Source organism: Fonsecaea nubica (genome assembly GCF_001646965.1).
Source record: "Fonsecaea nubica strain CBS 269.64 chromosome Unknown Scaff58, whole genome shotgun sequence".
Classification (NCBI taxonomy): Eukaryota; Fungi; Ascomycota; class Eurotiomycetes; order Chaetothyriales; family Herpotrichiellaceae; genus Fonsecaea; species Fonsecaea nubica.
This window is the reverse complement of record NW_019173731.1, coordinates 124,118-138,576: the sequence shown is the minus strand read 5'-3', so window position 1 is coordinate 138,576 and position 14,459 is coordinate 124,118. Positions and strand designations below refer to the sequence as shown.

Below are 14,459 nucleotides of genomic sequence, written 5' to 3'. Positions count from 1 at the left end.
CCGTGTCTGGCCAAAACCTTGACGACACAAACTCAGGCGGCGAACCTCCCCAACCATGGAAAAAAAAAAAAGGACTTTGAAACCAAAATATCCTTTTGGCTGTCAGACCTTGTGAGTCTGGTTCCATTCCTGCAGCCAGAGCTTCACCGCCTCGATCTCTCTGTTTTGAGCACTGGCCACTACCGCCGGCATGTGAAAGTCCGTCTCGTTGGGCAACAGGCCCGGGAAATCCCATTCGTGGTACCCGCTCTCGATCACGATTTGCGGATTGCTGTCCGTACCATTGTCCTTGACGCGCGGATTGGGCTTCCCATCCTCGAGGAACTCCGCCAGTGGCGTGAGCGGTCGATAGTAATCGAGCTGGCCGGTCGAGAGGGCGAGGCGCGGATAGGACATGTTGAAACCGCCGTATTTATTGAACCGCTGGAGCTGTGGGTCGTACGTGATGTTGTAGGTGGAGTGACATTGGTCGAGATAGTACTCTAGCGTCAGAGTGCGCGAGGCCAGCGGTAGGGCTGTTGGGCGCCCTGGTGTCCCAGGGATGTATCCAGTGGAGAACGATCCGTACTCTGTGCATTCGATCCACTGGAATGGCACGGGAGTGTTCAAGAACAGACACTCGCTCACTGCCTTTCCGGCACAGAAATTGTACTTGGTTTGCACGTACGAGAACAAGTTTAGGAGTGGGTAGTAGAGGTCCGTCACGTTGGGAGTAGCAGTCTTGTTAGCATATGCGAGGAGAGAATGTGCCGTTGTCTGAAGAGCCGCACTCGCCACTGTCGCGTTTGCTTGAGAAGTAATGAAGCCGCAGTACGAGCCCGGGCCTGTGGAGGAGCACGAGACGAGTTAGTCCTGGCCACTGGAAGGCTGGAGGTTGCGATTGATGCAGTCAACACTTACCGTTCAGAGGATCGGGTGGGAAATTCCAGGATTGGTCCCAACTGTTCAACGGACCGGTAATATAATATGCGAAATCGGGGTATTCCGTGGCGTCGGAGATATTGAAACCACTGTAAAGCTCAGACAAGGCAGTCTTGTTGCCGCTGTAGTAGATGTTGTCCATCAGGTTCGTCAGTTCTTGCTGTCTTTTGACGCATTCCGAAGGCCCATATCGCCGTACCACGTCAAAATATTGCCAATTGTTCTCGATGGCGACAGTGACTCCGGAAGATGATAGCCCACCCCAAAAGAGGTCGGGATACTGGATACGGGTGAAGGCAGATATCGCTCCCCCGTACGAGCCTCCCAGGACAATCCATGGGGTTGTAGAGGCGGTGAGGTTCCGATCTTCAAGCCCTGCGAAACTCGCTCTTTGGGCAAAGTAGGCAAGATCGGCCATGGCTTGCTCAGTACTGTGGAAGCGAAGATTTTTAGTTGTATATGGTTGGCCACTGGGAACAACGTCGCCGCCACTGTAGTATCTGTCTCACGGTCAATACCAAAACTAACCTACTCCACCAACATCACTCGCCTTTGACCCCACAGGACCGCAACCCCTCCCGTGGCGTTGGCGATCTTGTGAAGAAGACCTTTCTGGAGCCATTCAAAGTCAACCGTGGCCGAGTCCTCGCCAATGGCCAGGACAATGACAGGGCCTCCGGCAACGTAGTTGGTAGTATCCAGCCAGTACAGCTGTTGAAATGTGGCATTGGTATGAGGTTCGTATCGAGATTCGTTATGGAAGTGATCAATCGGCATGGTAAAGTTGTGGGTGCTGCTCATGGGTTAGGACCCAAAGAAGCAAGACTGTGTCCGGAACCGAGATATACTGACGGGTAGTCAACTCCCTGCGACTGTCTTTTCCCAAGAGACGTGTGTCTCCTCGCCGACACCCTGAATTGCGTTGTCAGCTTCTGCTTCGAGCAGGACTCAGAACATGACACGACTCACACCGCTACCACAAGGTAGAGAAGGTGTATTAACCTCGTCAAAATCATGGCTATCTTCGCAGTCGAGCTGTTTTGGGGAGCACCTGTATCACGGCTTAGTGCCGAGAGCTGACTGAAAGCTCCCGTTTATATAGGCAAAAGAGGACGACGTGTATGGCCCGCTAGTTTATCTCGCAAGGAAGACCTGTCAGCTCGCAGCCAGGGCCGTGCAAGGCTCCTGATCGTTCGACTTTATTACTAACTCTCTTCGCCATGGATCAGCAATGGTGCGTGGCTTGTAGCAAGGCGAAATTGAGTCCGTTGAATCCTTTACAACACCCGAAATCCATATGCTCGGACATCGCGTTGTTGTCGTAGTCGGCTAAATCGGCAGTAATGGGCTACCACAGCATTCGTTGGTGGGAATATGAGTACGTCAGTGCAATGGCTGAATCGATTCCAAGGTAAGACACGGCAGAAGGGCGTGAAAATACAGGTGCCTGACTGGCTTGAGGTGAGTGGACGTTCGATTAAGACTGAGTGTCCAAGGACCGCGTTACTCCAGATTGGGCAATGGGTATCCGTGAGTAATTACCGAGTACACGTAGTTGTAGTCAATCAAGTCCAGGCGGCGGGACTTCTTCCCCGCGACGTTAAAGGATGAGGCGCAGTTGCAAAGACGACGAATGCCTCCGAGTACCGAGTTCCTTGTCAATCCAAGGACGAGATACTGTAGAGGTGTACGCTAGACCCTACGGGGCGAAAACCATTCTTACGCTGACAAGTCTTGCGCCAGCCGGATGAAGATCAGCATGGCGTTGGCATATACTTGTAAAGAGTACTGAGTAGGGAGTGGGTGGTGGTGTGAAGGCGTGTTGTAGCTGGATTAGGGCTCTATTCGGAGTACTCGGTGATAGAACACCTGGTGAAGTCATTGTAATTCCTAGCGGCTTGGCTTCACAAATCCTCTTTCCCCGTTTCCAATTCCCTTTATACATGTATGTAAGCAGAAGCCCGATCTTTCCAACAAGTCGACCATGGATGCTCATCCCATCCCCGACGTCATCCCCGAGATCCAAAACTGGCTCGACTCCAACTGGGAGAAGATCGCCTCATTCTGGCTCCATGCTGATTGGCGAGGTTGGGCTCGATACGACCTTTACGCCCATCTCGCAAAGAGCATGTGCAGGGAAGTCAGGCAAGATTATCCCAGGCAGGACTACGTCGTCTCCCACAGTGTACCCTTATGGGGAGAGAATCAGCCCGACGTGGACCTCACTGTCGGACATGCTGCCAACCAGAAGGTGAAGGATGTGGCGATCTGGGTTTGCACCGCGACGCCGGGGGAGAATGACACCAGTTTTCCCAACTTCGTGGAGAGATTTCAACGGGAGTGGAAGTTGCTCCAGGACCTGACCAAGGCGAATGGCGGTGGTGACTGCGAGGGTGGTAAGCTGCTCTTTCTGGGAATTGGGGAGAAGGCATACGATGAGGATGACCTGGATTTCGGTGGTCTGAAGCCAGAGTATTTCGGTTATGGGGGAAGGAGTGAATATGAGGCAGCTCTCTATGTATACTATCTGTGGCTCGATCTGCCAGAGACAAAAGAGTAGCTACACCATATCCAAGGTGTATGTTTCGGAGTCGATAATACTTTTTTGCTCATCCTTTCATCTCTTCCATATGCCTTCAGAGCTTTCTTCACGTGGTTGTGGCGGTGCAGCGCTTCACCAGCCTCGCGCAGAGCTGGTGGTGGCGGCGCCTCAGGGGCTGAAACCAAAGCCAATCTCGCCTTTTGTTTCGCGCTTCTCTCGCCTCCCAATTCTGAAACGCGCAATGGTTCAAGCTCCGACAGTTGAGCGTCTCGCCAGTGGCTGTGCCCACCTTTTCTCCTTTATTATTCGGTCCTTGAGCCTATGTTCGCTGTGACCTCTTCAAGTGAGGTGACCTGCCAACGCCGGCCAAGTCCAAGTAAAGCACATCCCGACTCCGCCCTCAACGCGCCGAGATGGTCAATTTTTTTTTACCAACAGTCCAAAGGCATCGATCTAATCTTAGCCGACTCAATGGTGGTCGAGGCCAAGGCCTCGGCGACAGAGCCTTGCATGGTACATCACCGAGCTTGTAACACGGGACTTGTCTCGAAAGGCAACCTTATTCATACCCCCCTACAAGATCTCCGTCAACCGCCCTAGCCTCAAGGGTTGAGAAGTATGTAAGTACATAATAAAGGGACGGCCCCAAAGCCCTACCTGTCCCAAGACGAAAGAGTGTCTTGTTCGATCTTTATTCCATCTTTACCTTTTTCCAGTTTGTGTATATAGTCAGCCCTCGTTCCGTCGTTCTCACACAGCCTTGTGCTCGCTACATCATGTCAGTCATTAATATGCACGCCTCACGCTCTTTTCTGTTATTTGCCCTGGCGGCGATCGTACACGCTCAATCGGCGCCGGATTTTCCTGTCCAAGTCTCGGAGAATCTGCGGGTCGATTTCCAGAGTTCTGCCACCATCGTCAACCCGCCCGGTATGACGATATCTCGTGATGGTAAGCAGCTATCCTTTCACTCTGGATTTATTGTGGACTAACTTAACTTGTCATAATAGACGTCCTCGAACTCCCCACCGTCAACGGACCCGAAGATTCGTCCCGGACGCTGGACTTTATGATCTTCATGATCGACCAGGACGCCACTTCTCCCAATGACGCCAACTCGCGCGTGCAGTTCCTGCACTGGTACCAGCCCAACCTGGCCGGCGCGTCCGAAGTCCTCTTCGACTTTGGCAGCGATTCGCAGAACTTCACCTACGCGCCGGCCGTGGAGTACACCCCGCCGACGCCTCCCCCGGGGGACAAGGCGCACCGGTACACGCTGCTGCTGTACTCGCAGCCCAAGGGGTTCAGCATCCCGTCGTCGTTCCAGTCCTTTTTTGATTCGCCCGACTCCAACGCCCGGCTGGGCTTCGACATGACCGGGTTCGCTGCCGCCGCGGGCATCGGCCAGCCCGTCACGGCGAACTGGTTCCAGGTGCAGGACACGTCGCAGCCGGAATCGAGCACGACGACGACGACGACCTCCTCCTCCACTACTACGGAATCATCGACCTCCAGCTCGACGACCGAGTCTACGACATCTACCACTACCACTACCTCGTCTTCCACTTCAACAGAAGAGTCCACGACATCCACCTCGACCTCGACCTCCGACTCATCCTTCGTACCAGATACCACCATGACCCGCACCACCGTCACCGAATCGGCATCAGCCACTGCGACCGACTCGACGCTTGCCGGCCCCTCGACCATCACCACCGTGACGACAGCGGACCAACCCCCGACGACAGAATCGCCCAGCGACGGGGCCCAGACAACCCCGAGCGCCAGCGCCAGCGTCACTCTGGCCAGCGGCTCGGGCGCCAGCACGGTCCACGTGCGCGACAGCCTCGGTGGCCTCTTCGTGGCGATGGTATTCGTAATTAGCCTCATCGCGGGCGCCGGGCTGGCCTGAGCTGTGCTGTGCTGGACTGAATTGAGCGGGGAGGTGTGAAATTGGAAAGCGAAAATAGCAACAAAGCAAAAAGCAAATCGAGGAGATGCTAGTTAGTTCTCTCTCGCATCACGACTTTATGGATGACTTTGTATCATTAGCGGGCCGATATTTGTATACTAAGACTCAAGACTAAGATGGATGCCCCAGATGCCATTAGATTTTGTTGCGGATATATATACAGTATATACTCGGTACAGAATGTTTATGGAGGCAATCACCACGCGCGAGCTCAAGTTGAGCTTTGGCTACTCAAGGGTCCATGGACTCGTTTGTTTCTTCCTTCCTCTGTTCCTCTTTCGTCCCTGCCCAGAGAGCGGGTTGATGGGAGACCACTCACCAAAGCCACGTTCACTTGCGCGCCCAAGAGATAGATTACCCACAAGCCAAAGCCACAGCCAGAGTCCAAGTCCAAGTCGAAATCCGCTCTCCGGGTATTGACAGCTTCCCCGCGCACACCAAGGTATATATGTATATGTCTCTTTTCAGCTCCAAATCCAGACTCAGGGTGCGACACAGGCCATTCCCGCCGAGGGGGGGTTGGTGGTTCTCGTCGTCGCGACGCAGTCACTCGGAGGAGCTTGGCCCTACATACAGTGGGTAGGTAGAGCCTTGGATAGTCAAAGGTACCTCGTGGAGGTCGTAGAGGAATGATAGACAGACAAGACACACACGTCACCGTGGCGCGAGCGGGTTCGTATGTACGATACCTTCTGAGCCGGAGTGGCCGTCGGTTCAGCACAGATGACGGTGGGTGGTACAATACGTAGTCGAAGCGGCAGGGCGGACGGCGAGGTGTGTCTTCAGTACTGTAAGTAGGCTCGCGCCTACCTATTTCCCATCCCCAGACTGCGAAGTGATGTTGAGAGCAGGACACGTCGGTACGAGAGGCAGAGCGAGAGGGTGGATAACATAGCTGGATGGAGCAGCACTGACCACCAACGACATCATCGCTGCACGAATAATTGATCCCCATCCTCGTGATCGTGCTCGCCCTTCTCGGGTCTTTCAATCATAGGGTAAGGGAGAGAAACCCCCTCGAACGCCAGAGCCCCACGCAGACGCAGATGGTTGCCTGCCTTTGTCACACTGTCACATGTGGCGTCCTGGCTGCATTAGTGAGTGATCACCCAGAATGTAACGGTGGCGCACTCATCAAGCCGTGCCTTAGTGAGGGATACGAGATCGTACTTGCTGAAGTAACATTGTTAGTCCCGTTCAGTGTCAAAATGGAGGTGATTTCACATACTGCATCGCTACGTGCGAGTTACTGGCGATAGAGCAAGTACTAAACGATCTGACTCTCGCGAGGACTGTCCAAGTGGAAAATTAGGTTTGCGAGAAAAAGCAGCACCATAGGGGCTGTTCAGCCTTGCGTAGCCTTGCCCACAAGCAGCTCAAACAAGCCCGACGATGCTGGGGAATTAGCTATACATGGGCAAAATAATCATAAATTTCATGTCATTACCATTACCGGTCACATCATAATAAGTATCGTTAAAACACCGTCCAGAATGTCATCGCCGAGGTTCAAAAAACCCGTCGTCATAAATCGCAAGCCACGTAAACCAAGTGCCGCATAACCTAGTCCACATAGACCAAAATCGCGAGACAAGCTTCCATTTCCAATGGAAAGATAGACTGCACTGCATCCCCTACTGTCCCATAGAGTGGTAGCCACCTCCATAACCATATCCGCCACCTTCATTGCCGTTGCGTGGCTGTGGAGGCAAAGGACCGTAACTTAGGTCGAACGAAGAGGTGTCTCCGCTCGACGTGACGCCATAATTGAGGCTGTGACTGTGCGAATGGTTCTGATTAGAGCTGACTGAACTCATGGGCCGGTAGTTATTTGGCAACAAAAAGTAACCGTCGTCGGGGCTGGAAAAGGCCAGGCCAGGGTTCGGTGGATTTGGCGGAGGATTGGGTACCATGTCGGGTTCCCAGGTGTTAGCCATATTGGAGTTTCCAGTACCATCCATGGCGTATTCGGCAACCGTGATGGCCGCATTAGCGCGTTGCTGGGGGGTAGAATAATAGTTGCGTGGGTATATCGCTGGTATCGCGCTATTTGGGAATGTCGTTGGTTGAGTGTGCGCCATCGGCCCAGTGCAATCCAATCTGCTCATGTCGGCTTCTGAGCCTTGTCCACTGTGTGATCGTTGTATCGGCGGGTTAATTGGCGGCGTGAGCCCAACCAAGTCGTTCTTGTTCTGCCTCTCCACAAGGGCCGTCGGATTGAGTGCTGTTTCTGAAGGTCCGCTACCAAGGAGCGCTTCGATCCCCCCAGCGAGTTCTCGTCGGGAGGCTTGTAACGCCTGACATTCTCGCTCCATTGCAGCCCTCTTCTCGGCCTGACATTGGAGTCGGATGCGCTCATCTCTTAACTTCTTCTCCATCAACAATTCGTTGAATTGCTGGATTCTTCTCAACCCCCCCACGGGATCTATACCGCCTCTCATTTGGTCCGTGATGCCGCTCAGGAAATTAGTCACCAGGTCTTCTGCATCGACATCGGGCCAGTATGGATCGTTGATTTGGTTAGTCTCGGTCCCGTCACTGAAAATTTTCAAGTATCGTTCCCAGCGTTTTCGCGGAGAGAGCCTCATACGCTTCTGTAGTTCTTCTTGCTTGGCCATATCTTCCTTCGCATCTTTGACTGCATGTCGAGTCACATCATTAATGTTACGACCACGCCAGTGTTTACATTTTGGATTGCCATACCCCTGAGGATTGGCACAATACTTCGGACAGCGGAAGGGTCGTGTCTCGTTGCTCTCAGACACTCTCTTTTTGTTCTGGTTGGGATTCCGCTCCTCATTGGCAGACTCAGAATCATCTTCCGAAGGGGGATTCTCAGAGTCTCCATTCCCATTAGTGTCCCGCTCACTAGCGTTGCCTTGAGCGCGCGACGAGCTCTGGTTCCCTCTTGCTCTCTTTCTCGGAGCTTCTCCACCACAATAGGTGATTCCGTCTGGCCCGGCGGCCAGTTGAGGCAATGCTGCCGTGTCTGGAAGGTGTCCATTGATGTCGAGAGAGGCCGAAGTGCCCTTTAACGGGGGACCCTGCTGGGCTCGTCGAGGCGGCTTGTACTCAGCGGCATCGACGACAAGAAGGCTATGATGAACTGGATTCCCTTGATGCCTGGGATTGGCCGTCAATCGGTTCGAACGCCCTTGGACTTGTGGTGAGGTATAGACAGCTGAGGAGGAGGATGGCTGGGCCGCAGTTTGGGGTGACGCAGCTTGTGTAAACTCGCCTTTTGGTGGCGTTGTAATTGAGGGGGCCCGTGGCGCTTCGGGCGGGGCGGGCAGGAGAGCGCGATAAGGCTGACTAGGATGCAGTGGGCGCGGAGGACTGTCTCCTTCAGGAGACCTCTGAGATGACTGACTGATGAGACTACTGAAACCTTGGACGGAGGAGGGGGATCGTCGTTTGAGTAGTGGTCTTGGTTTGTCTTGTGGCTCTAGTGGTAGTTGACCATGATGATCCCCTTGAGCCGCTCTCCCACCCAACAGGTAATTTTCAAGACCGTATTTCGCCTGCTTGAATTCGTGCGACGGTGCCCGAGAGGAACGCTGACCACGACACCCTCGTGGGGCCTTGAGCGGTCCAGAAGGCGTCAATTGTAGGCGTTGTTTTGGGGTATACAACTGCTTTGGCGAAGGCTTTGGTCGTTTCCCAAATCCCTGCTTGGGGTTGAGATCTTCCTGAACTAGCTCAGCGAGTCGACATAGGCACTCCAATTGATGTTGCACCCTCCTTCGCAGGAGTTTCTGGAGTAAGCGCTCAAGCACGACTTGAACCCTCGCGAGTCCGGTCGATTGGAGGATTGACCCATGCTGTCCCTCGCAACTCGCAGGAAATAAGAGTTGCAGGCACAGGGCGAGAATCGCACAACTGAAGAGGTTTGTAGCTGAAACGAAGACAGCTAGAGCCAGAGAGGCGACAGATATAGATACGCTGGAGCCTCGGAGAATGGCTGACTGAGCGAAACCCAAGATGCTATTGTCATCCGGAGCCATGGTCCCAGCAATTCTCTCAAAGGGGAAGTGTGTCAGACTCGTTGCCATTGCGAGCTGGTCGAGACGAAGCTGATGGTAGAGTGTGCACAGGTTATGATAAGGCAAGAAGGCAAGCGAACGTCTCTTATGAAACAAAGATCCCGGGTTTCTCATGCTAAGGCAGACTTTGGCTTCTTTAGCTGTGTGTTTTGGGCAGTGCCTCTGGTACAACAATGCACAGCGAACGGGTGGCGTAGACCTTCCATGGAAGCTGGTCCTCGCAAAAAGCTATGCGCACCTTGCAATATGCAACTTGCAATATGCAACTTGGGGATTGGGACAAGCACAATTGGTCTTTATTCGCATGATCAGTGCCCAAGTAGAGCACTGCCATCCCGCTCGAGCCATTGCCGAGCGGCCTAGAGCATCTCCATTGACTTGCTCATATTCTCTCGGTAACGCCGGACCTCGCCTGACGTGGAAATGAAAGCATCGATGATGTTAGCAATGGAGGCTCCCAGAGTGAATGCAGAGTGCGTCCTGTGTGGATGAATCCATGACATCCATCCAGTTTCCAGGGATTTTTTTCAAGCTTTCGCTAATAACCGGTGAAGGGACGGTTCAAGGCCTAAGCACTAACATTGCCCTGTGATGCTGGTGCTGCCTTCAGGGAATCTGTTGTAGAACACGAAGTAGTAAGATGGTTGCTTCTTAGTCGCCAGTACTTGTACTCAGTGGCTCGATGCGGACGGTCTACCAACAATGTGGTGATGCGGGAAAAGGGCTGTGCCATCCACTGTGCTCTTCCACTTTGTTACTTCTCCTTCGAACGATCTTGTTCTGGGGGTCGAAAGATCGGGCCTCTCCGCCAACCCCGGGGCAGCAAAGAATCCACCTCTCAAAATCTCGTGGTTCCCTGAGACGATTGTGATCTCTTCACCTGCGCAGCGCTGTCCAGGAAGGTATCCCGAGTCCACGCGCTCGGATAGAGGAAGCATCCAGGTTCCAGTAGATGTCGAGAGTATCATTGCCCATAAACTGTGCGCTCGTGGACGTACACAGCCAGTGTCCCTTGCAATCGAAGAGGGTGTCCTTGCGCCTGGGCGCTTCGGTTCTCCTTTCACCGCCCGTTTGCATATTGCGAATAATCTTGCAACCACCGCACGCCCACTGGACAGCCCGGCCCCGTGTCTGCTATCTGTTGGCTCGGGTCTGAGCTGGCTGACCACAGGACATTTCTGAGTTTTCCCTGGCCCGGAGCTGCTGCAACTGCTTTCTCTGCCTGGAAGTATGCCTGGCCATGATGACCTGCACCCCAACATGCCTCTTGTGATATCTTTGCCGAACGGAAATTCTTGGTTCATTTTATGTGCAGCAGGAGGCCTGATACTGCGTCCACGAGCCGAAATCTCTGTTGCATGCGAGCACATTTGCTACCATGGCGTCAATGTCCGGTTTGATCATATCTTCTCTCCGGTCTCCACGAGAATCATAAGCCAGTTGAGTTGGAGGGGTCTAGGATGTCATGTCGTATGACTAGGCTGCGACATTCAGAGGCTAGTCGGTGATTTGTCCACAGCATGGACTCAACTCTCATCTTGTGGAGAGTGTTTGGTTTTCCGAGCGGATGAGGTCGTCTTCAGGTACACGACCCTACACAAAGGTGGTGGGCAATTGCTGTAGGCCAAGTTGACTTTGAAGCCGCGTCAGCCACCAACGAAAGGACAATATACATCGGTCCGTGGGTGTGAGTTATTTGTGAAAGGCAAGCTCTTCGTAAGTCAACGGTCACAGACATGAGGATATAATGAGGGCAGCGTGGTCGAATTCTCGCAGTTAAAATGTGGCGGATGCCATTGGGAATTGACGGAGAATCGACGTTCCATACGGACCGCCCAGGTGCAGCCTCCCTGCTGCCCAACTCTGACCTTGAGTACGACTACTGATTGGACTTTCCTTCACTCTCCTCTGACATCGTTGTTGACGACGGATCTCAATGCCTAAGCCCACCTTGGTATCCTGAACCTGGTGACTCAAATTCAGTCAACTGGAAAATTCGCTGGTGACTGCCCCCAGGGGAAGCGATCCCGTCTCGCCGGCTGCTTTAAAACCTGCTTTGCAACCACAGCTGGGGCCATTCTTGAGTGGCTGGAGAGCTCGACGCGGCATGCCTCGTAGAGGAAGTCATCGCTTTCATCCCCAGGCGCCTCACTTCGAACCACTTAGCTTCTTCCGTAGTAGGAAAAGTCGGTGAAGGACAGGAGTTCGGGATTGACATTGGGACAACCACAGCGAGCCGATGCTTGAAGATTGGGTGCTACCAGGATGGCAAAAAGACTTCATAAACCCTGTGGGAGGACTATCTCTAAAGCTTAACGCACTGACACTCTCCCGGCATTCGTGAAGCCATTCAAATTTAGAACTCATTTAGCTATGTCCTCCCTTGGTCCACAACCTTGCTTTTCTGGAAAGCGAATGAGAAGGACCAAGATCGTCGTATCCACCGACATGAGATAGAGCCTATCCTGCTAGGGCTTATGTATGTGAAGTCAGAGAACTGTTCACAAAAGCAACCTCCGGAAATTGCGGGCTCGGTCCCTGGATTAGTTTGACCTTTTGCACCTCCAAAGTCTCCTGGAAAAACCCGCCAATATATCTGCGAAGGATATCTAGTATCCGAACTCCATCAATGGTCCCGATTAAGTCCGTAACCGGCGGAAGGATAGTCGCGTTGATCCCGAGGCTTTTGGCCAGGATCGGATAATCCGTGAATGTCCCATGTTCTGTATTATTGACTTGTAGTTGCAATTTCAATCCCTTCAACTCTTGCCAAAAAGCAGCCCATGTGGCATCGGTGCTCTGGTTATGCCTCTGTGCCGCAAAAATAGTGAAAGGTTTTGTGTTGGTTTGATTCATCGCAGGACCATACACACTGCCATCCATATTCAGACCGCTCGCAAGTCTCGGCTTCACCAGCATTGCGTTTGCAGCAGTTGCACCACCGAGCGAATGTCCAAATATCCCCACACGACTGATGTTGAAAGATGGGATGCCGAGTTGCTTCGTCAAAGTCGAGTTGGACAGAGCGTTTAGCACGGAGCCAATATCTGCAACTCTGAGTGAAGTAACTTCTGCCAGGTCGTCTGGCAGGGTGATATTGGCGCCCAGAATGACGGTTCCATCTGGAAACTCCACGATCCCGGCATCATACGTATGATCAATTGAGATGACGTTAAATCCCATAGACGCCACCCACTGACAGAGTACGTTATATATCAGGCGAGAGCCTCCAGATCCCGTGGAGAAGAGCAGCACGGGAAAGTTTGTGTTCCTGGGTGGTGAAGAGCATGTTTGGAGCCGGAATGCTTCAAAGGTTCCGTTAGGGATACCAAAAGCATTGAACATGGCGTCGTGAAAAGCGGCCGTAGCAGGCGGCATATAAGGGAACCCGCTAGTCTTGGTGCAATTCGTTGGTTGGAAAAGAGATAGCATCAAGCGGCGAGGCTGATTGCAGCATGGTGCAAATGGATCAACACGAGATGCGTCTGTAAGGGGAAAAGTGGTAACGAAGACGTTGGTAGAGACTGGAGGAGGAGGCAGAGGAACAGTTTGACACCAGGTTCCAACAGTCACGCACAGGAAGGACAGCAACAAAGAGACAATCATGCTGGTCAAAGGTGGAATATCAGAGGTTCAAGCTGTACTCGAAGTGTCAGTCTCCCAGAATGAGATTCAATGCCAGCAAATGGTGCTAGAGTACCCATAGACCAGTTCCGGGGCAGAAGGGCTCTTTGTAGCCATGATGGTCGCAGAGTATTACCGTTGCAGCTCGGCCGAGGCACAAAGCTTGCATTTGCAATGATGAATGCGCCCTCGTATCCGTATTCAGTATTTTGCCATAACCATTGAAGCATTGGGACGTCACCCAGACGCACTCACGACGTTGGTGGTGGAGGCAACGAGGCGAAGCGGGGTGATGGAGTAACCATGTAACCGAGATCTTAATATAGATCGAGACTTGCCTCGTGCATCAAATTTGTGTATCAAGTCACCCAATAACAACAAGCGATCGCCGAGAGGTGCCATTAGAAGCATTTATAGAAGCCTTCACAGTGGATTGTTTCCGAAGCTGCTCTGTTGTGGTTTGTGGTTTGAGCATGTCAACATGTGTCTCCAGACATGCGCACACTGGCTCGTGATTGGGTCACACAGGGTCTGTGGAGGTCAGTTGGTAAAGAGAGATGTCCGAAGCTAATTGAACGGGAGAGAGTCAATGACCGAGCTGTACGAGGTGCTCGTTGCCCCCCACACAGCAGGTCGGCTACCGGCATCGAAAAGTATTGAAAATTGTGATGGTCGGCTGCCTTGCCTACAGGGTAAAGATCAGCATCGACCAGACACCAGATACGCAGCCTGGCAGCCAAGAAAATTTCAGCCTCGTAGCCTTGCGCCAGAATGTGCGACTCACCCCGAGCGTGCCGCTTTTATAACAACTCACCCGCCCCTCTAGGATTTACCTTCGCACTCACCTCGCTCACCTTCACACTCACCCTTCATCCTGAAACTGCCACCGCATGTAGCGCCAGCCAGGACCCAAATATGGCAGCGCGTGACCCAGTGATAAAGAACGCCTGTTTCTATAATGCACTACTCTTTCTACTATCACGGGTTTCTTCTCGAAACTACTATATGACACGTTCATTACCCACCCGGTCGTGACTCAAAAAGCGCCATATAAATTGCCCTAGATCCTTGCTCATGATAAGAATCTATAACCTTCGTCATCAACTCGCCATTTGTAGAAAGTAGATATAGAACCTAGAAATCAGCTCGAAACTACATTGTTTTACACTACTCCTAGATCCACTAACCTAAGCGGCAGCGGTCGGGTGTAGGTCTAGGTTCACGATTGTTTAAGCACACAGTTCATCGTAGTCCTCCGAAGAGAACAGAGCGTTATCTGAAAACCTTAACTACAGCTTTTGCTTGGAGAGGAGAAAGGGTTGAGGAGAGGATGAACCCTTAGTTAAATAGCTGCAAG

At 52.6% G+C, this 14,459-nt stretch overlaps 5 protein-coding genes across 5 annotated transcripts; 2 read left to right on the top strand and 3 right to left on the bottom strand.

Moving 5' to 3' along the window:
- Nucleotides 1–102: 102 nt before the first annotated feature.
- On the bottom strand, nt 103–1,698 carry AYO20_07912 (hypothetical protein; the record flags this gene model as incomplete). The annotated part of the gene is made up of 3 exons (XM_022646196.1): nt 103–824; nt 901–1,421; nt 1,484–1,698. The coding sequence occupies 3 exons, from the start codon at nt 1,696–1,698 to the stop codon at nt 103–105; spliced, it is 1,458 nt and encodes a 485-aa protein (XP_022497854.1).
- Nucleotides 1,699–2,905: 1,207 nt separating this feature from the next.
- Nucleotides 2,906–3,481, top strand: AYO20_07911 (hypothetical protein; the record flags this gene model as incomplete). The annotated part of the gene is made up of 1 exon (XM_022646195.1): nt 2,906–3,481. The coding sequence occupies one exon, from the start codon at nt 2,906–2,908 to the stop codon at nt 3,479–3,481; it is 576 nt and encodes a 191-aa protein (XP_022497853.1).
- A 758-nt stretch (nt 3,482–4,239) lies between these two features.
- On the top strand, nt 4,240–5,375 carry AYO20_07910 (hypothetical protein; the record flags this gene model as incomplete). Its single annotated transcript, XM_022646194.1, has 2 exons — nt 4,240–4,414; nt 4,474–5,375. 2 exons carry the CDS (start codon nt 4,240–4,242, stop codon nt 5,373–5,375), a joined length of 1,077 nt encoding a protein of 358 aa, XP_022497852.1.
- A 1,694-nt stretch (nt 5,376–7,069) lies between these two features.
- On the bottom strand, nt 7,070–9,487 carry AYO20_07909 (hypothetical protein; the record flags this gene model as incomplete). The annotated part of the gene is made up of 1 exon (XM_022646193.1): nt 7,070–9,487. One exon carries the CDS (start codon nt 9,485–9,487, stop codon nt 7,070–7,072), a length of 2,418 nt encoding a protein of 805 aa, XP_022497851.1.
- A 2,466-nt stretch (nt 9,488–11,953) lies between these two features.
- AYO20_07908 (hypothetical protein) lies at nt 11,954–12,856 on the bottom strand (the record flags this gene model as incomplete). The annotated part of the gene is made up of 1 exon (XM_022646192.1): nt 11,954–12,856. One exon carries the CDS (start codon nt 12,854–12,856, stop codon nt 11,954–11,956), a length of 903 nt encoding a protein of 300 aa, XP_022497850.1.
- Nucleotides 12,857–14,459: the final 1,603 nt, after the last annotated feature.